The following is a 21792-nucleotide window of genomic DNA, read 5'->3' as shown; positions in this document are numbered from 1 at the left end:
ATTTTCCATCACTAAATCTCTTTCTCCATTATTTATTCTCTTGTTGTTGAGAAACCCCTACATAGTATTTGAAATGTATAGGGTTTCTCTAGTAGCAATCCACCAAGTATTAGAATGTACTTTAACAATATTAGAGTTAAAAACTACATGGGCTAGTAAAGTACATATTTTCTCCATGTTCTTTTTGAACCAAACAATCTTTATATGATTTATTTGCTTGCAATAAAAATAACGGACTCCACTATTCCCTCCTTTTCGCCCTTAAGATTTTTTGGCCCTTAAGACTTTTTGATATTCTTTTTCTATTGGCCTATGAAAAACTTCTTCTTATTTGGCCCTTGGGGTGTTTGTGCAACATGATTCACACTATCAATTCTACTTTTCTTGAGCATATCCTCTTCCTAGACATACATGGAGATCAACTCACTAGAGCAAAACATGTTCACTACATTGTATCTAAGTCCTTATGCATGTTAAGTCAAAACCATGCCACTAAGATGCATAACATCAAGCAGACAAGACCAAGAGCGACCCTGAAAGCTTAAAGGATCTGCCCCAATGAGAAGAGCTGATATATTATTGCATTCTCACCTTTGGGCAAAAGGGCAACATAGAAATGCTTTCTCTCTCTCTCTCTCTCTCTCTCTCTCCCCTTTTTCCTTTAAAGTGATAAGATTGCCACAAGGCAGATTAATATGAACATCATAAATTTTCGGGAATTTACTCCATTTGGCTTAAATCCTTGTTATTTATGGCATTCCTATCAATTATCTTGTCCCATTCAATTGCACAAGGTAATGACCCACCTTGGGGTCATTATCTATGACAATGTTATCAATACAATGCAAATTTTGTCCATACTTAAAACAAACGAACAATCATTTATCATTCAAATGCCATGAAAATTTTCAAAATCCGACCACTTCGATGGTTTTGAGATTTATCCAATTTGAATGGTTTCAAATCGGCTTGGTACATGATAATCCAAAGGTCTAATGAAGCAAAATATCACATATCATGCAAATAATTATAATTTAGATTTGCAGGGATGAATATTAAGCAAAATAGAATAACAATACTGACAAATTAAATGATAAATTGAACCAGTATCTAAATTAATTCCAAAATTCACAAAATTTTACCATAATGTAGTCCAAACCATTACAAGATTGTGAGAAAAATTTGGGTCAAAATAGTTTTAGAAAGCCCTTGAACCAGTCGATTAAAGTTTTAAGTTTTATAGAACTAGGGCAGAAATGTAGGGTTTTAATCATAATTAGAGCGTGGAACCCACATTTATGGATTTAGGAGGTCTTAAAACCCAGGGTACCAAGTTTCATCAAAAACTAATATTTATAGGGACATGAACCAGCCGATCAAAGTTTTAAATATAGATGAGCTAGTCTGGTCAAACCAGATTGTTAGATCACATAGGTCCTTACCGAGTTAACACGGTGAATTGAATCAGACCAACTCATTGGGTTAGCACGAATGAACTCACCTAGTCAAATCGATACCGAGCCTAGCCCAAAATTGGTTAAGCCTATTTGAGATCTGATACCAATTATAAGACACCATAAAACAATGTTTGCATGATTTAGCCAACCAATGTGTATGAAATAATATCTAAAATTGTATTGGAGGGAGACATAAAAATTCTTCACTAGTGAGAGCTCTTTAAAACGAGCAAAATCACAACCCTGATGCCTCCTCTTCTTTGGATTGATGGGGAAGCCTTTCTTTTCACAAAGAATGCATAGAGTTCAGGTAGGGGACCTTTTAAAATAGAGGAAAACGCTAACCGTTTCCATACCCATCAAGGAATAGTTCGACGATGGCATTCACTATCATTTGAAACGCTTGATCGGGTGTTATAGGGGGATTAAATGGTCAGTTGCATGACCATTAATCAACTAGTTTAATTGTTTTTAAACGTTTCATTCTAACAAGGGGAGGTCTAAGGCATTGTCAAAAAAACTCAAGGGAGGTTTGAAGGATTTACCTTTTTATCTAAAGAATAAAAGAGATTAAGGTTTGTTTCCTCTACAATGAATCTTAATTTGGTTGTTTATTCATGAATAAAGCAGAAGTTTAAGCAATGGAGTCTACTTAGTTGAATTGAAATAGAAAAAAAAATAAAAGGATAAGGTATAAACAAGTACAATGTAATCTTTATGAGTTGATCTCATTCAAGTAGACCTAGTAAAAAGTTGACCCAACTTGCGAACCTGATCCAACCCAACCTAAAAAACGCAGGTTGGGGTCTCTAGTGACTCAAACCAAAAGGTTGCACAAATTGTTTAAATCGTTCAAATTGAATGGCTAAAACCATATTTTTGGTAAAAAAAACCATTGGTTTGGTGCCTTGGTCAAAGGCCAACTAACCCGGGTGGTTAAGCCATTAACCCATTTGACTTATGGGTCAAACCTAACATAAATATTTATAGTCTAGCTTTTGCTGACTTGAACCCATCCCAACTCACTCCAAACTACTAGATCTACATTCAAGATTTGTTTTCTCCACCAATTGTGTTTTACATTTATTTTTGTAATGTTTTTTAAAGGGAAAATTATAAATAAGTGCCTTATACTTTGGGAGTAGTGATACCTAAGAACCTGAACACTCAAGTGCCACATTTCAATACCCTAAACTTTGAGAAATATATACTCAGGTCCAATATGTTAATTGATGTTATAGCAAATAGTGAAATGACTAAACTGCCCATTATCTCATAATTTATTTAAGATGAGTGCCACAAGTTTGGAATAAAAGGGGGAGGGGAGTTTCTTAACAATGAAGGATGCAAAGGGGAGGGGGTACTCTTTAAAATCTCCAACCTCCCTAACAACGAAGAGGCTAGAATAGCACCCCATTCTCCCTTTCTCCACCTTCTTTTTCTTTTTTTCACCTTCTTCTTCCTCTTTATTTCCTTTCCTTCCACTTTATAGAACAACTCTATTATGAGCCTGTTTTGGCTCTGTTGTGAGATTTAATCTACTCCCTATCAAACCCTAGTCTCACACTTGAATGATGTACATTGGCCAATTATGGAGGTCTTAGGCGTTGACCCACTAAAGCTATTAGATTCTTGGTGATATAATAGATATTGCTTGTGAACAAAAAGGAAATTGTTATTCCAAATTTTAGGTTGTAGATATCCCATGATGCCTTTTCCAACACAAGAAATCTTCAAACTACAAATGTATCAACTGAGATCAAAGCACACCATAATCATAGGAGAATACCCACCACATGTTTGCTTGTGGGCAAGAAATATTGGCTACTTAATTGACTACAAATCCTTCTCGATGAAGATGGACTTAGTAGGCAAAGCAACTCTTCCTTGTTCGAGTTTGAAGTTTGAAATGAACTGCAAATTCTTTCAAAATCTTCTCTATTCAGTTCATTCTCCATTAAGAAGAAAAATTGATAAACTAATTCAGTTCAATTGGGGTTGGGGAGCACCCTCTCCAATCTACATCAGTGGCATCTTTGTTGTTTTGGTCAATTTCTTGGTCTTTCTCATTGTCATTCAAAGCTTTTCAATTAATGAAAGTCACTTCGTAACGGGTCTCTTTTCCTTAACACCAAGTACATTTCATGCATTTAAAAGACTACTTCTTGGATGAGAGGTTAAACAGAAGTGTACTTTCGAGATTTTAAAATGTCTTAAGGCATATATGCTTAAGATAATTGATAGAATACTAATGGTTGGACTTGAGTATATATTTCCCATAGTTCAAGTGATTTAAGTAATTCTCCAAGTCAAAGTTGTAAACAAAAATGTCATCATCAAAAAACATGAGGACAAACTTCTTTAGTTATAGTGTGAAACCCTCATTTTTGAAGGCCTAAAATGTAGTTGGGGCATTGGTTAAATTGAAAGGCATGGTCCTAAACTCATACTGGCCATGATTACTTTTCAAGGCTATATTTGGAACATCCTCCTCCCACACCCTGATTTGATGGTTCCTAATCCTAAGTCCAATTTTGAGTATATCTTAGTACCATACAATTCATCTATTAACTCATCTATGACAAGTATAAGAAACTTGTATTTAACAGTCATCTCATTGAGTTGCCTATAGTCTATACAAAACCTTTAACTCCCATTTGTCTTTTTCACCACAAGCATAGGATAGGCAAAGGCACTAAGGCTAGATTTGATTCTACCTTATTGTAGCATTTCTGTCACCATTTTTTCTATCTCTCCTTTTTGAACATGAGGGTATTAATAGGCCCTTTGGTTTACAAGTATAGAATTAGGCTTAAAAGGAATGTAGTGATCATGGTTTCTAGCAAGAGGTAGCCCTTTTGGCTTAACAAAAACATCTTGAAAATTCAAGCAAAAACTATTTAATAGAAGGGGGGTGAGGTACTTGCTTTCTTCAGCTAAGATAGAGAACAATTGTTCAAAGAGCCTAAAAGGACTCTTCTTGAGTAGCCTCTGTGATGCTTTGAGATCAACAGTATGCCACACTTTCAATGTAATCTTCTTGCCTTGCTTGTTAATGGTAAGTTGAAGTATAGTCCAATACTACTGGAATGTGTGCTTTCATCCAATCAACTCCTAAGACCATGTCACATCATCCTAATGATAATGTTCTCAAATCAGTTGTGAGCTCCTGTCCATTCATGGTCCACATTTTAATTGTGGACACTTAATATTACTCACCATTCTGTTGCCACTATAACATATAATGGACTGGCCTCTTTTGTAGCACAACCTGTCTATGAAACTATAATAAGATACAAAAAGCTATATGATGAGCCAATGCCAATTAGAATGGTCAGAGGCCTCATCTCTACCCTTCCAATGATCTTAATAGTGTTGTGCGATGTGTGCCTTGCAAGAGCATGCACTGATATCTTCATTTCCTCCTTTGGTTTTACCTAATGTTGTGCGTCAATGGCTGAAAGCTCATCTTATGTACTTTCTTCCTCCTCATTTTCCATCAAAATACACACTTGCTTTACTTTACACTTATGGTCTACTGTGAACTTCTCATTAAAAAAGTAGTGAAGACCCTTATCCCTTTTGACTCTCCTTTTGGCCAAGATCATGGTCTTAAAGAATCTACACCTCATTTGTTTTCTTGTCAAGAAAGGGTTTCTGGATTGTTGGAGGGTTGTGGAAAGTAGGTCTGAGGCTGTGTAAGCGGTTTAAAAGGTTGAGAACGATTAAAGTTCTAGGTGTTCATGATAGGATTGATAGGCCTCAAGGGTGGTCTATTGCTTGATAGAGGGTAAAAGGATTAAACATTTGCACCATTGTATGAATTTCATCTTTTAGGCCACTTAGGAAACTAGAGATTATATAGTCCTCAATAAGACCATGATTTCTCTGACCCATGTAGGATTTGAATTCCTCAAACTGTTCTTGATATACCATCATAAAGGCTACTTGTTGCAGTTTATTGAAATCCCCTACAATATTTTCATATCCGACTTCTCCAAATCTTTAACAAACAACTTTTGAGTAAATTATTCCCAAGAAACAGAGCCCTTACCTTCCAAATAATCTTGAAAAGATAGATCAGCATTCCCTTCCAAGTGGAACATGAATTGATACATCTAAAAGAACTACACTTTCTTAACCATCCCCTTTGGTAATCACTATCAAAGAATGACAAATTGACCTTGGGCATCTTGAGAGAAGAACTCTATTTGTTAAAGTCTTGAGAACCCATTTCCTGACTTTTGTACAACCCCAAGTTCTGTCATCGGGCCCTTAGATTTGGAAATCTCTATCATCATGTGATTGACAAGAAACAAGTCTTTGAACCTTTTTCCAAGATCCTTATCTCTATTTGAACTCCCTTGAACTGCACTAGGTTGATCATGTTCCATTGGCTATACAAAGTTTGTTCCGCAATTTTGGACTAGGTGGGGGTGCCATCTGCCATGTTCTCTTAGGAATATACGGCTCTAATACCATATGTTACATCCTTAATACTAACAAGCTATTATGTGCCTCAGGAGAGCTCACCCCTAAAGCTAGTTAGAGGAAGGGAACCTAAGCACATATATACCCCACAACAAAATCTCATACTACCGATGTGGGATACCTCACATTAGCATCCCATACTACCAACATGGGACAAATGGATCGTAACAATCCAACACGCTCCGCAATCCCGACGCTCACACAGGATGGCTTTGCACTAGTCCACCTAGTCCCAGCTGAACACTGCAATACTATGAGCTCCGGAAAGGTCATGGCCGGCTCAAAAGAGTTTGAGTCGCCACCCATTTTTCTAGAGGAAATGGGCCCTTACTTTCGAGTTAAAAAAATGGTTTACTAGGCTTGATATTCTCCACCAAGGAAAAGCACTGAACCGAAAGGCTTTGGGTTCAAAGGATTGGGAGAGGGAAGGTGTTAGACACCCCTCTCTCCAAGCTGCTATAGCAGCCCACTACGGAGTAATTTAGGCTTAAATTCCGATAGAAACACGCACTAACAAGATTGTTCAAAGCTCATGAAATCTGACCAAAATGATTTGAGGTGATGTTATTGGGTCTTAGGTACTAATTTCCCTAAGACCCTCGCCTCTCTAACTCTTTTTCTCAATCTAGAGGAAGATGGGAATGCAAATTTCCTAAGATTTCAGAGCTTTAAGCAACTTGAAACTAAACTAAAAGCAAAGAGATGATGGAATGAGAGGCTTACTTCTCGTGTACGACCTTGAAACAAGCTTTCCAGTAGCCAAAAGGACTTCAATGAAACTTGAACAAGGCAGGAGTTAGGTTGGGCGTTTCTGGTGTTGAGACTGAAAAACAGAGGATGAGGCTTGAGCTTGGCTTCAAGGATTCCGGGATTTCAAGCAAGTTAGGTGTGTTACAAGAGTTGGAAAGCTCTCCCCTCCCCTCCTCCCTCAAGTTCGAGCTAAGCCTCTATTTATAGAGAAAAGTGAGGGAAATGGGTCTGAAACTCGTCCAATTACAGTGTTTGTAGCTCAACAGAGCTTTTTCACCGAAATAGGCAAAGATTTTGAGAGAATGGGGCTTGCAGTTGACCCTTCCTTCTTTGTGCAACAAATCTTCTCGATTTTGGGTGGTTTCTCATGGGTTTCGTGCGTCGAATGAGGGATTGGGGTGTGCTAGACGTTGCATCCCCGTATTTGGGGCTGACAGTGGCAAAAAATATAAATTTGATGAGATTTTAAAAGTCGTTTTGTCTTTCTTAGTTTTAAGTAGGGGTCTGTTTGGTATTTTAGGTTTTTTAAGCCTATTAGGCTCAAAATCAGAAGTCTAGGTGTTTTAAAGGGGTTAAGTAAGGATCTGACGTCAGTCCCCACCCACTTAAGATCCTAGGTTGGACAGCTGATGTGGTGGTTCAATCGGGTACATAAAAAAGGTATATCTTTAGTTTAACGGTCAAACGAATGAATCTGTTAATGAAATTTGGTGTGTTGGGGTTTTTTCGGCCTCTGAGCACAATGGTGAGGTCTGATCGGACAAATGGAGTTGGGAAGATTGAGATCTGTGTCTGATAAGTTTGGATCAATAAGATTTACTAAAATAGAATCTTTATTTGATGAAGGGTCAAGCGAGGGGATTTTGGATTGAAATTTGGTGGGTAGGCATTTTCAATCATGTCGAATCTGATGGAAGTGATGGATCTTTGATCAGAGCTGTGGATTGACTGATATAGTTCAGATCATGGTCTTAGCTTATGGTCTTTCAATTAACGAATGGGCCCGAAATGGAATCTTGCTTTTTCAATGGTCAAATAGAGGTGTTTGGTCATAAAATTTGATGTGCTGGGGTTTTTGGGGTCATTTAACATGGTGGCGGGGTCTGATTGGTCAAATAACGCTTGGATGATGGAGATTCGTGACAGGTGAACTTTTGATCAATAAGATTCGTCAAAACAAAATCAAGGTTTGATGTTGGGTCAAACAAGAGAATTTTGGGATAAAATTTGGTAGGTAGGTATGGATTGGGTTTATGAGGCTGTTGGAAGAGTTCAATCGTGTTAGGCGTGTGCAGATCATGGGTTTTAGTGTCACGGTGTTATATACATCGAAATGGGATGTCTGATGGATGATTGGCTAAATCCAGGGGTTTAAGGTTGAATTTTTGCGTGTTTGGTTGTTCGAGGATTTTGTTTCATGTGATGGAGTTTGATCAGGGATCAAGTATGGTGATGTGGCATAATCAAGACCATCGAAAGGGTTATGGGCGCTTGTGCTAAACTTTGGTTTCTTAGGGTTTTGGTATGTTTTAAAGTGATTGGTGTGGTCTGATTGAACTTCCAGAATGTAGGAGATGGGCCAAAAAAGGGACCGAGCAAAAATCGGGTGATAACAAAGACCGATGTCACCACCTGTGCCGCATGATTGTAACTGGGAAGCATAGTGTAGGCCATGATACCATTTGTTATGTGCCTTAGGAGAACTCACCCCTAAACGCTAGCTATTAGAGGGAGGGAACCTAAACACATATATACCCCACAACAGCATCCCATACTACTAAAGTGGGATACCTCACATTAGCATCCCATACTACCAATATGGGACAAACAGATCGTAACACAAGCAGAGCTATGGGTGTGCATCCACGAGACAGAAGCCCGATGAGAAAACCTAAAATGAAGGAAAGGTAGAATGAGAGAGAGAGAGAGGAAATCTCAAGAACAGAAATTAGAGAAAGAGGAAAAAAGAAATCTGTTATTACTTTTCCATGCTCGATTATAGTGCTATGATTACCCCTTTCATGGGTGTATTTTCAGAACTCGGACTAACAACCTAACAAACTGGCTGGTTCTAACAAATTGCCTAACAAACTCTCAATTAATATTACCCAATTAGCTTTCTTCTCGCCAGAAAAAAAAAAATACTAGCTTTCTTCATGGGTGTTTTTTCAGAACTCGGACTAACAACCTAACAAACTGGCTGGTTCTAACAAATTGCCTAACAAACTCTCAATTATTATTACCCAACTAGCTTTCTTCATGGGTGTATTTTCAGAACTCAGACTAACAACCTAACAAACTGGCTGGTTCTAACAAATTGTCTAACAAACTCTCAATTAATATTACCCAATTAGCTTTCTTCTCGCCAGAAAAAAAAAAATATATATATATATATATACTAGCTTCCTTCTCATATACAGTTCTGCTGCAGCTACAACAAGATGTCATCATAGATAATGACTAGAATTTTTGACAACTCAGGAATTTTGACAATTAACTTAGGGTTAATTAACATCTACCGTGGTCCTCAGTGAAAAAAAAAATCACCAATGAGCCGGATGACCAATCAAGGAATAGTCGTGAGATGGTACATATTGAAGTACCAAGGCATCTTAATAAATAATAACATTGCTCGATCATTTTCTCGCCTTATAAATCATGATTGTGTTTGGTACCATTGCTACTTCTACTAATAACTGTTTAAGTTAATGCAAATTTTTCAGAAATTGTAAATTATAAACATTTGATTGGTTGTTGACATTTATAGTAGAAACACCAAATTTAAGGTTTGTTTTGGAAATATCAATGATATCAAATGTTGCATTGATAACTCAAATCATATATAATAGACAGGTAAAATAAAATATATTCTCATAAAATTTGCATTGACCAAACTAAATCATTGCAGATAAAAGTGGCAATCACCAAACGTCACAACTCACAAGGGGTTCTTCGCTTTTGATTTCAGTGCTTTTATTGATTCGTTTTCTGAATCAACTTGTCCGCTTAATTCACAGGGGAGGTAGTGTGAAAACGTTGGCTACAATGCCGATGAAATAATGGGAAAACAAAACAGTGAAAATGCTGCCTGTGAGTTCATACGCTGCTCCCGGTGAACTCGTACGTTGTGATCGATCATGGGAACCCGAGAAATTATCTACATCCACATTGCCAATAAAGTACAATCATAACATAGATGAGTATAGAAACAAGTTAAGCAGTTGAAGGATTAAGAGTCCATGAGACGTAACAAATATTACTTATAAGATTTCTGTATATAGGATATATCAAGTTATCAAATAAACAAAGAGAAACAACAGGTAAATTGGGTTCTAGGCTTCAAGCTTCTCGGGAGAGTTGATCTGGTTTGATACAAAGTTAATCCCTCTGTTGAAAAGAATACATTAGACTGGAGTAAGGGGCAATGCAATAAAACAACTAATAAAGTTAAACCCTCCTTGTATTACCATTATAAGGATACAAAGAAAGTGGCGATGCATTCAACGTCGTGAATATTGATTATATCACAACAGCTAAAAGGACCTCGAGCTCTCAGCTAATATTTTCCACAAGATCAGCTCTAGAACCCAGTCAGCAACCGGTTATCTGAGATCAGACCACACTCCCAAAGAGAAGTCAGGCCAACTGACAAGCTTTCACTTTTTGTTAAGAACACGTAACAAGACACCCAACAAAAAGAGGGAACTCTCCGGGAACAAGGTGGACCAATCAAACCTCATGTCAGTGATGTCACGAAGTAGCACCTATTGTGGATGTGCTCATTTTGGAAACATTGCCAGATAGAGATCATGAGCTACATAACCTACCTCTACATTCCGATTCCCAAAAGGCCGCCTATGGAGACAATGTGCTGCCATGCAAGAAGCTTCTGTTCTTGCATACTCCACAAGAATGCATCCAGGTTCAAAAATGTAGCTAAGATCACTAGCCTCCTGCTTTTTATCACCTTTGTCTGTGACACCTGATTCAATTTGAGTAGCAGTAGCATCCAATTCAATGGAAACATCCTTCTTGTCATTAGTTTCCTCTGCTCTGAACTCTTCAACCATCAAATTGGTTCCCATGCCAGACTCCTTGGCCCAAAGAACATCAATGTCCTCTTTATTATGGACCAATTGACCTTCAGTTGCATCCAGCTGTACAGCTGGTTCTTGGAGAGCCCCATCTGCATTGAGATGACAGATTAATTCTACAAGGCCTGCTCTCTTATCAGGATGGCCTGGTTCACTTGATCCATCCTTTGCAAGATCCTGCACTGGCATATCAACACTAGTGCTGTTCTCTTCTGCAGTTCCACCACCACCTGAAAATTCTTTGGCATCATTTGGGTGCTCTGGTTTGCTATTGTCTTCAGAGCTTAGGTGAAGGGAATCTCCCATCCTTGGTATCTCCTTGATGTGGTCATCATCTTCTGGGTATAGCAGGTCCCTTGAATCATTCTGACTAGTAACCTCAGATGTTCCAAGAGCAAAGGCATAATTGCTTCTATCCTTGACAATATTAACAGACTTGACAGTCCCAAACCTGCACAATTGCAAGTGGGTTTCAATAAAATCACCAAAACTCATTTAAAGAATGATAAACAAATACACATAAAGATAGGATTTCATCATGGACCTGGCACACTCCAACCGTATATCTTCCAAAGTTTCTTCGAGTTCAGGTCCAGAAAGAGATGCAAGCTCTTCTTGATTGAACTAAATCCAATTGTTCCATACATTTTTTTTTTCAGATAAACCAGGAAGAAATAAAAGATAAAAATAACATCAACCATAAATAGCGTAGTAGCATACCACATTTTTGAGCTTCAGGACTTGTGTGGGTTTGTCAAGCAGTGGCTTTGCATGATCAGGAATCTCATAGGATGGTGGATTCTCAGTATTTTCCTGCTATAAGTTGTACTAGGTAACCATAAATGATGACAACAGTAATAAAACAGAAACACTAAAACAAAAAGAACATTTATCTACTCCATGGACATATTCCAGAAACATAGTCTCTCTAGTTTATCTGAAAAAAAAGGACAAGAACACAAGGCATTGGTTACCTCCGAAGATGCATCAGGCACAGCCTGAACTACAGTAAGGATCTGTCCACCCAACTTCATTCCATTCAGTCCAGCACATGCCTTAAGGGTGATTGACTTGTCTACATACTGAAACAGGAAAATATGAGTCACCAAATCATATTTTTCTCCACTTTCTCTATTATGGTTTAGTAAAACTCATCAAAATAAAACCCATTGTGATGAACAAAACTATCCTGTAACTTTTATTCCATAGATAATTATAGATATATGAGTGTCTATGAGAGAAAACAATACAACAAAGATCAAAGATACTGGGTAAACCAATGAAATTTATATTACTGCAGTAATTTAATTTCCAATACCATCAGACCTTCAATATACATCTGTGCTAATACCGGGGATTGATTTGCCACATCCTATTCTTTGTGGAAGGAGAAAACTCCTAGTTATTAGTCAAAAAGTACATATGTAAAATTCAAAAGTAACACTACACATAACTTTTATAATTATAAATACTAGCAGGTGGCCCACGGAACCATAAAGATTTGCTTACAGGAATGAAATAGAATAAGGTAGCAGAATCCCTAATTTTTTTAATTAAAATCTTTTTTAGGGAAAAATATTTACTTAAAATAAAAAAAAAAAACTAAACAAATTGGGTCGTGGATAGGCCTAAGAGTGATGGCTTTAATTGTCATCATCAATTTTTGTTTTATATAATGGCATAATTGTAAATAGTTGAATGTTTAAAAACAAATATAAAACATAACTTTTTAATTGTCATTAATACTGTCTTCTGTAGTGGCATTATTGTAAATATTTTCATGTTTAATAGCAATTCTAAAACAGGACTAAGCCCTTCACACATTTCATGCCTTTCGTATGTGGGATACCATTTACTGTCACCCATTTTATTGTTAGCATATATATTAGATGGGTATCATTTTTGTGTTTTGATTAGGGATTTGCTGGTTTTTTCTTTTGATTGGTAACTATTATTTTATTAATGGTAGCATATGCACTATTTACAATGACTTGTATACATATTACTTTCTCTTTATGGCTAGTTCTAGCCTACCCCCCCCCCCAATTTCTGCTTACACCTTTTACAAATGATTTTCACTTGTCATCACCCAATACATTTGTACTTGCACCCTGTTTTGCAAGTGAATCAGTAATGCAATTTGCTGATATAGGTATCCATCTGATTGAGATAACCATCTCCCTTGCTACATGCTTGATTTCTCCCGAAGTGTGTTTCTCAAGTTCCTTGACCATCATATATTAGCCAACCCACTATTGTCTTAGAATCACCTTCCACACTAGGTTTCTCATATTCAGTCTCTTAGACATCCAAATTCCACATAAAACTATTAGAAACATCAATCGTCCAATTATAAGAAACATGTCAGAAACGTCAGAAATGTCATATGGAAATAGTGTAAAAATTATAGACATGGTGGAAAATTGTAAAATATGCAAAAATATAGTGATGTCTTATGATATGATAAAAGAAGCATAGGCACACCTTTTTACATTATTATCTTGCTCCAAATCATTAAACAAAGCTAAGAAACTAAGGTTATAGATAAAAGAATACATTCCAAAGTTGTCCTATAAACCTTAAGATTCAAACCCATGGAAATGGAAACATGTCGTGGAAAAATTAAGGAATTTAGGGACATTTTAAACCATGCTCTGCTCTTGTGGAATCTCCAAACCCAATAGGTCCTGAATATAATGCTATGACAGCCCCAATGCTGTCTCTAAAAACTCCCCCAATCCCGTAGGCACCAAGGTAAAATATGCTGTAGGAATGTACTTGGTTTATCAAAATGGGATTATGCAAACATGCATGCATAACTGTTTAAGTATTTTACTTAGTAGCAAAAATAGTCTTTTTGGCAGTCTTTTATCTTACTGATGGTTCCGGAGGCAAATTACTCTAGTAATAGGGCTAAAGGGTTGAATTCAATCATGGCAATGGAGATTCCACCACAAGGTGAAGAGGCTTCGACTGGGTTTGCCACGCCAAACAGTGGCTGAAAGAAAGGGAGGTAATGCTTCTTCTATTGATGTGGAAGAGGAGCTCATGGATGTAACACCAATTGCAGTTGGTCAGATCTAGTATGGATCGTAAAACCTACTCAAACTTGATGGTGTGATCCAATGTTTTAAAACGCGGACGTGTGACGCGAGGTGTTCCACACCTAGAGGCGTGAGGCGTAGTTCAGAACGTAAGAGGCGTTAAGCCTCCCGAACACAAGGAGGCGTAAGCCTCCTTAAGAGGAGGGGGATGAGGAGGAAGGAGGAAGGAGGAGGAAGGGGAAGAGGAAGAAGAGGAAGGAGGAATGATGAGTCAAGCTTTTCACAAGAAAAACTTGAATGATGAATGAATAGCTTGATTTAAGATCCAATTCAAATTTGAACTAAACTCAATTAACTCAAAATTGGATATCCATGTGTAACTAAATGAATCCGATCGGATCGGAAAACTTGATCCATTTAATAATTGGACCGAATTTATAGCATGATTCGATTTGATTATATATCATATTAAATATAATATACAATTAAAGATATATACTGTTGTACTATTAAATATTATACATTGACATTTATTTTGTTTAAATGTGTATGGACATTTATGTCCCAAATATTGATATTAGTACATAAAAAAACAGTGTAATTTTCTATGAAGAGTGGACCTAAAATTGTCTATCTTGTCTAATCGATAAATAAAATACAACTCTCTTTTTCTTGAAATAGATATTTTGTCTCCTCAATGTATTAGTCCCTCTCTCTTCCATTTCCATCAATCTTCTTTATCCCATAAACTCTAAACCAGTTGCAACTTAAAGGCCTAAACCAGTAAACTTATTACTTGAACCCTCGATCAGTCAGTTGCTAAGCACAACTCATTGTGTCTAGTTGTTAAATCACCCAAACTTGCCTATTTTAGTGTTTCTCTCCTCTACAAAGTGATCTCCCTTGCTGCCATGTTGCTTCCATAGTTCATTACTGGCAAATCACCTTCTACGCTACCACTGACCAGTATAATCTGTTGCATCATCATTAGTAGTGCAACTTGAGATCCCTTTTGTTATTGTCTCTTCTAGCCTTTAATCTAAGGCTGCAAACTCTTCAAATTGGCTCTAGCTCTCAGAATCTCAGGCATTGTTGTTTTCTTTTATTTCTTTCTTTATGGTTTTGTCATTTTGGATTCAGGTTGTCCTGTTCATGGTGATGGTGTTTGGTCATCAACTTAGGTTTAACACAACAATAGAGGATTGGAAATCCCTGTTCCTGCATGCTACCCAATGGCCCAAGATTTTTTCTCATTTCTGTTTGAGATCCCACTTCTTCTTCATGTTACAGTCTGAAATCAAATCGAATTAGAATTGGATATCCAACAATATAAACAAATTGAATTCAGATAAGATTCTGTGGATATTTGTCAGATTCGAATTGCATGTTTCTTATCAAATTGAATTCAGATATACCCCATAGGGAGCGCGGATGGTTTGCTAATTTTGTGGAACCCTGTTAAAGGTAATTTTTTCATTCACAGAGTTGGAGAATTTCTCCCTGTGGAAATCGTAATCTCAGGAGTTAGGTGCCCAACCACTAATGTGTATGGGCCCCCTGCGACAAATAGAGGAAGACTGTGGGAGGACCTCTTGGCAGCCAGGGGCAGTTTGCAAATTTCTTGGATGATTGGTGGTGACTTCAATACCACCAGGTTCACTAATGAGAAGTCTGGAGATGAGTAGATTACAAAATCTATGAGGCAATTTAGGGAATTTGTTCAGGCTTTCAAGCTAGTTGACCTCCCCTTAGCAGATGCCCAATATAGTAAAGCAGGACAGGTTTATAACATATTCCAATGGAAAGATGGGAGGTTAAGCTAACGTTTCATAATATGCAGGCCTCTCTCGATGGGTGTCCAATTCAAGCAACTAACAGAAGATCAGAATTCAGAAATTGGAGCTTGACCCCCCCACCCCCACCCCGGAAAAAAGAAAAGAAAAGAAAAGAAAAGAAAATGGAACTTAAACAACCTAAGTGTGGAGGTGTGGCCATGTGGGAAGTGGTGAAGTCTCCGGATGGGGATAAAACCCCCAAGCCCCGATGGGTTCACTAGTCTATTTTATTAGAAAATTTGGAAGGTTGTGTAAGTGGATGTGATGTGTGGGCTCTGATCCATAGAAATGCATCTTTGGAGAGAAGCTACTTAGCTACCCTTATTCCAAAAATAAGGGTTCTGATCTTGTTCTTCCTCTGTTGTGATATACTTAATCTATGGTTATCATGGAACCATGAATTGTGACTTTTGATCTTCTTAAAGCCCTCATGGATTTATGTATCTTCTATGTAATTGCCTAAATGGATTGTGGCATTTTATAGATATTGAACTATCAATGTTTTTTTATAAAATGTAGTAATGAACAATCACATTAAGACATTATGTTGGTTTATGTGTTTTTTATTTGACATGGAATCCAGATTTGCACATTAGTCTATTTACATGTATTACAAGCAGAAGAGAAACTGAAAAGAGAGAGGGAAGAAAACTGCAGCCATGTTAAAGGGAAGAGAAGAAACTTCCAGAGAGAAAATCAGCCAGCCCTCTTTATATATATATATATCACTTAAACCTATTTAAACACTACCAAAAGATGAAGGATAAAAGGATAGCAAGGAAACCCAGCCTATACTCTCAGCACTCCCCCTCAAGCTAGCTATATATTTTATAACCCAACTTGGAAGTAGTGAAATCCACCCTTGGTCCACTAAATGCTTTGGTAAATAGGGCAGCAAGTTGATCCTCAGAACCACACTTAACCTTCTCAAGAACAAAGTGACAATCCATCTCAATGTGTTTCTTCTTTCTCTCATGAAACACAGGAATAGATGCAACATATGGTTGCTTGGTCGTCACAATGAAGATTGGGAATCCAATCTCCTTAAGTAAATGTCTCAACCACATTAATACACATTTGGTATGACTCATAACTAGATCTCTTGGGGAACCATCCAATTCCCTGCTATAGCTTGTTTTTACCCTGACAATCCATCTCAAAATGAAACCACTGTTGCTACATTTTTCCTTCGAGGTTTCCATAAAGGGTCATACTAGTTAAGCCAAAATGAAACCACTGCATCATTAGGATTAACATGAACCATTTTGATAGAACCTATTGCAACAAAAATACTGTTTGGTTCAATTTTACAACATTAATTACTTCTCAAGGCCCTATATCGACGAGCCAACCTCATGTGAAAGCATGCATGACAGAAGACAAAGCATTTTAAGGCATTATGAAGTCCATTGGTAATGCACAAAACTCCAAAATATCATGAAAATTGCTTAATGAATGATTTCAGCCACCAGATTATTAGATTATTGGGCCACCATCAATTTGGATCAATAATAGTCAATTATCAGAATTCAATGATAACCAAGTCATTGTGCCGAAATGCAAAATAAAGATCTTCTGCAAGAACAAAGAACCCGAAATATAGTTTTGGCATCCAATACCTCCAGAAAAGCAATTTGTTCCTTCAAATCTTCATTAACATGAATGCAGAATGCCTTCAGATGTCCAAAGGCACCAGCGATCTCCATAAGCTGTAAAAAAAATATAAAAAGCATAGGAGAATCAGTCTACAAGAAGAATGGTGGCAATTTTTATCTCAAATGTAACACAAATCTCATAACCAACTTACCATATCAGATGAGAGATCCCTTGAAATTCCACCAATGAATATCTGCAAAATAAAGACAAGGCACAGACAACATTTAAAACAACAAAAAAATTGAAATAGATAATCTTGGAATAAGCCACAAGAAGTAGCATGGTAGTATTGTGAAGCAAGAATTACAACTCATATTAACAGTAAGGGTGCAACTTGTGCAGGCTCAGGTTGAGGATTTGATAAAATTTGTATGGGCCTGGGCCTATGTAAATTATTCAAATCAGGAATGAATAATGTCTGCAAATTGTATATGGTTTCAAATCTCAAGAAGATAGCATTGAGAGAATCATTGATAAAGCTTCCACAACAGGGAAAAGAAGAAAGGATGCGAAATTTCATCTTGATTGGATTTTTGGCATGATTATATCATATCTAATTTGTAAGTTGGGTTGCTATCCATTTCAGTTCAGAGAAAACAAATATCTACCAATATTGACTTCCACCTACTTTATAAGAGATAGAGAAATAAAGAAATTAAATGTAGTCAAAATTCATGTAGAAGGTACACTGCAGCAAAATCCAGTGCACAATGAGTCAGCAAAAGATGTCCTATGCTAAAGCCTCTGATTGCATGAAGACGTGTACACTCAATCTAATGCAGTGAAGGAAGCTGCAGATGGGTGATGCCATCCTTTCTGTCCATTTCTCTTGTATTTCAGAACGGTTTTCTTCTCTCTCTGGTTGTAGGTGGAACCCTTCCCCTGATGTGGCAGGCCTCTTTGATACAAGCTTCTTTAGACAGCTGACGAAGAGAGAAAGGACAATGTGGAGAGCCACAAGAGTAGCAATACTTTTGAAGGTTTAGGAAGAAAGAAATAATAGAATTTTTCAAGGGCTGGAAAAGTCTGAGGAAGTAATTGACAGCATATCCATAAAGGTAAAACATTCATTGAAAACTCTTGACCTGTTTAAGGAGTTTTCAGTGGATAATATTCTCCGAGGCTAGAGTGCAGTGGCATGTTTGTCGAGCACTCGAGCTCAAGGTCTGAGATTCAGGAACACCAGGCCCCATCAACATAACAAAAGGTTAAGCTGAACTTTGATGGAAGTTCTTTTGATAACCCAGGTCCATCAGGCATAAGTGAGAGTATTAAGAGATGAGGAACGAAGAATGTTCGCCCTCTATTCCAGACCAATACAGGTGGGAGATTCTCTAAGAGATGAACTGACACCTCCAAGGGTTGAGATTGTCTACAGAGATGGGACTCCAACAGATTGAAGTGGAGGGGGATTCCAAGCCGGTTATAGGATGGATGCTGTAGACAAATGGATTGGTGTATCTTTAGGATGGGTTAGAAGGACAGCAAATGGACTGGTTGACGCCTTAGCCAAACAAGGGGCTACTAGAGAAGATCTCTTTTGGGCTATGTTGTAATTGTTGTTGTCCTGGAGGGGTCGACATCTTTTTTTCTGTTTGACAGATGTACTTCTAAATTAATTTATGAATGAAGTTACTGTTTAAAATTACGTATGCACATATATAAATACGTAACCAGTTGGTTGGTAAGGTCTCCTGTTGGTTGTAGCGGAGACTAGGGATCGAATCCCACCTGCACCTGGGTTGGGGGATGGGCTACCCCCGTTGAGTAGCCCTTAAAATGATATAAAAAAATGTATGGGAATGTATAAAAGTGATACAACAGGTTAGGTATTTGATACGTAGGGGATGTGTAATCTTTATGAGGTGAGACAAATGTTTCCCCTCTCTAACAAATAAAGGATGAAGTGTTGATTTTTGGAGAAAAGTACAAATTTATGGCCACTATTAATATAAGATGGAGGAAAAAGAATAACTTCAGAGCATGGAAAATCTAAAAGGTGGTGCCAAGTCTAGGCATCAGCAATCTTAGAATCTTAAAAGATGGCTCTAAAACCCCCTCTGAATATAGTCTTGGACCATTAGTGAGTTGTAGTAAACATGCAGGTTATTAAACAGTTTGAATCCAAAGGTAGCTGCTAGGCCTAATTCCAAGATCCCCTAATGCAGGGATTCCCATCTTCACAATGTTTTTTTTTTTATCAGTAAAGCTTTGATTATATTAATAATATGTGAAAAAACAGCACAACTTTGTTTTGCTAACCATGATATCAGACCCAAAAACAACACTATGTTACGAGATTCCCAGAACAATTTCATCTAACTCATTTGCATTCCTGACCCATTTGAATTCAGCACCCAAATCTTTTGCAGTCCTTTCTACTTCCCTATAGGCATCCTTGGGGGTCCAAAGTTTTAATCCAGAAAGCTACCTTCACTTTTATGATCTCTATTACCTCCTCCACAGATCTATTTTTGCCATTAAAGATTCTGTTGTTCATCTCCTCCCAAATCACCCAAATAGTTGCAGCCTTAGTAACTTTCCACACCGATCTTCCTCTTTCTTTGGTTGCCTTGGGAAGTTAGGCCTGAATATGTCTGCCACCTCATGAGGAGGGATCCAACTACAGCTGAAAATATCACAGAAAAACTCCCAGATATGTCAAATAAAGGAGCGGGAGATTAATAAGTAGGGTAGGGTTTCTCCACTATTCCCATCTCCACAATGTTCCTTCCACTAACTCAATATGGGCGATGTATATGGTATCAAATTTTGGAAATTTCACCTACCCATGCTTTTCAACTTCCCCATTCTCAGGATGTGGAACACTAGCACTCACAGAATTTCAAATTCTATAAGAAACATCATAGATGTTGAAGCTCCCCTTTCCCTGTTCATTTTATCCAGCATCCTTCCTTGATTAATTGTAACAGTTTTCTTATTCATTGAAATGGGTTTGCATCTCCTACAAATCCCAATACACAGCTATGGTTTTGAGCTCCATATCTGCTTTTCTTCCAAACCCTTTCAAAACTGTTCTGCACAAGCCACCTCTCTTGGATGAATTGAGCTTTCACATGCCTCCAAAGGTGGAAGATATTATTTGGTGGGTGATCCAGAAGACAAATTGATGTAACTCAATGATAGGAAACATAGGATTCATAGACAAAATGTATAGGATCAGAATTGTGTCCTGGCAAGATGGAAGCATAGGATCACTTTTTTTTAGCCAACAAGCATAGGATCTCAATTAATGCGTAAAAAAGGTCATTATCCAATGCTGGTCTTAGTTATCTGGGGTTTTGGGACAGGTAAACTGGATATGGTCCTAACCTTTGGCATTTTTTGCACAAAGTGGCCACCCCGAGACTCGAACCTGCATTCTCATACATGCCAACCTAAGATTTAACCATTGCACCAAATAATGGCCGTTAATGCATAGAGGATTGCAAATACAATTATTTAGCTTCATTTAAATGGTATCTATGTGTTTGAGAAATTCCCAATTGTACAGAAATCTTCACTGTCCTGAATGGGTTTCCCCATTGACCATCAACATGAAAAGTAACTCGCTACTATCTAGGTATAATAAACTTAGGGTCCAACTATGACACCAAAAACACTTCCAACCAATCAACTGGTATCATATTAATGGTAACCAATCAGGTGGTATTTATTAAAAATCAAAGCTCTTCTGGTATCATGTCTTTCAAGAAGCATAGATTTTCCCATAAACTTAACATTAACTTCAAAATCTTTAAGGGAAAAGCACTAAATGTGTCACTGCAAAACTCACATACAAAATGCATAAATAAATAGTAGCATCAACGTAAGATAAGAACATAAGAAAGTTCATTTAACACAGCTTCCTCTGTTTAAACAGTTCTCTTCATAATAGATAGTAAGTTGACGCCTCCAAGAAGCAATATGCTGACTATAACAGGCTAACCAATTTATCACAGTTAGTCTATTTTATAAAGTTATAGAGGCTCGTTGTTGAATACTTGTACAAAAATATTATGGTCATGAAGCTTCATTCAAAATTTTATTCCAAACCAGAAGAAACTATGAAAATATCATAATGGGAAACTCCTTTATTTTTGGTTCTTTCTTTTGGGAGGTAGAAGCAAGAAAGATGACAAAAGCATTTAGTTTTGAGCCTACTTAACAGTTTAGATATGCTATGAACATTGGCATACTTACAGAATGTTGTTTCATACCTTGTGTGGGGAATCATTTACAATGTCAGATATGGCATCAGCTGAGGTGGCCACTGGTTTCTGTGGGACTCCAGTCTGCATGAAAATAGCAACTGTCTGAAAACCTGCTACATGAATAATAACCACAATTCACCTCAGAAACCAAAAAGTACTAGTTGAAAATGAATGCTATCTGAACCAAACTTGCTTCTGTGACATGACAAAAACAAAGGCAATAAAAGCAAACAATCAACACAATGGAAAAA

At 37.4% G+C, this 21792-nt stretch overlaps 1 protein-coding gene across 7 annotated transcripts in view; it reads right to left on the bottom strand.

Moving 5' to 3' along the window:
- Positions 1-9478: 9478 nt before the first annotated feature.
- LOC104612326 (RNA-binding (RRM/RBD/RNP motifs) family protein) overlaps positions 9479-21792 on the bottom strand; it is a 34260-nt gene continuing 21946 nt past the window's right edge. For 4 of the 7 annotated variants that reach the window (XM_010279711.3, XM_019200257.2, XM_019200256.2 and 1 more), the window contains exons 5-12: positions 21548-21622; positions 17479-17520; positions 17291-17380; positions 11767-11874; positions 11513-11608; positions 11337-11416; positions 10526-11243; positions 9542-9855 (exon numbers count right to left, since the gene is read on the bottom strand). In XM_010279711.3, coding sequence (XP_010278013.2) covers positions 9739-9855; positions 10526-11243; positions 11337-11416; positions 11513-11608; positions 11767-11874; positions 17291-17380; positions 17479-17520; positions 21548-21622 — 1326 coding nt within the window. In that variant the 3' untranslated portion in view covers positions 9542-9738. Of the gene's footprint in view, positions 9856-10165; positions 11244-11336; positions 11417-11512; positions 11609-11766; positions 11875-17290; positions 17381-17478; positions 17521-21547; positions 21623-21792 lie in introns of all 7 variants that reach the window. The other 3 variants (XR_016082536.1, XR_016082537.1, XM_088898139.1) reach the window with 2 other exon arrangements.

Source organism: Nelumbo nucifera, chromosome 2 (assembly GCF_055504915.1).
Source record: "Nelumbo nucifera cultivar China Antique chromosome 2, China Antique-T2T, whole genome shotgun sequence".
NCBI classification, from domain to species: domain Eukaryota; kingdom Viridiplantae; phylum Streptophyta; class Magnoliopsida; order Proteales; family Nelumbonaceae; genus Nelumbo; species Nelumbo nucifera.
Note: the sequence above shows the minus strand (reverse complement) of the source record. Positions and strands in the feature narration are given on the sequence as shown.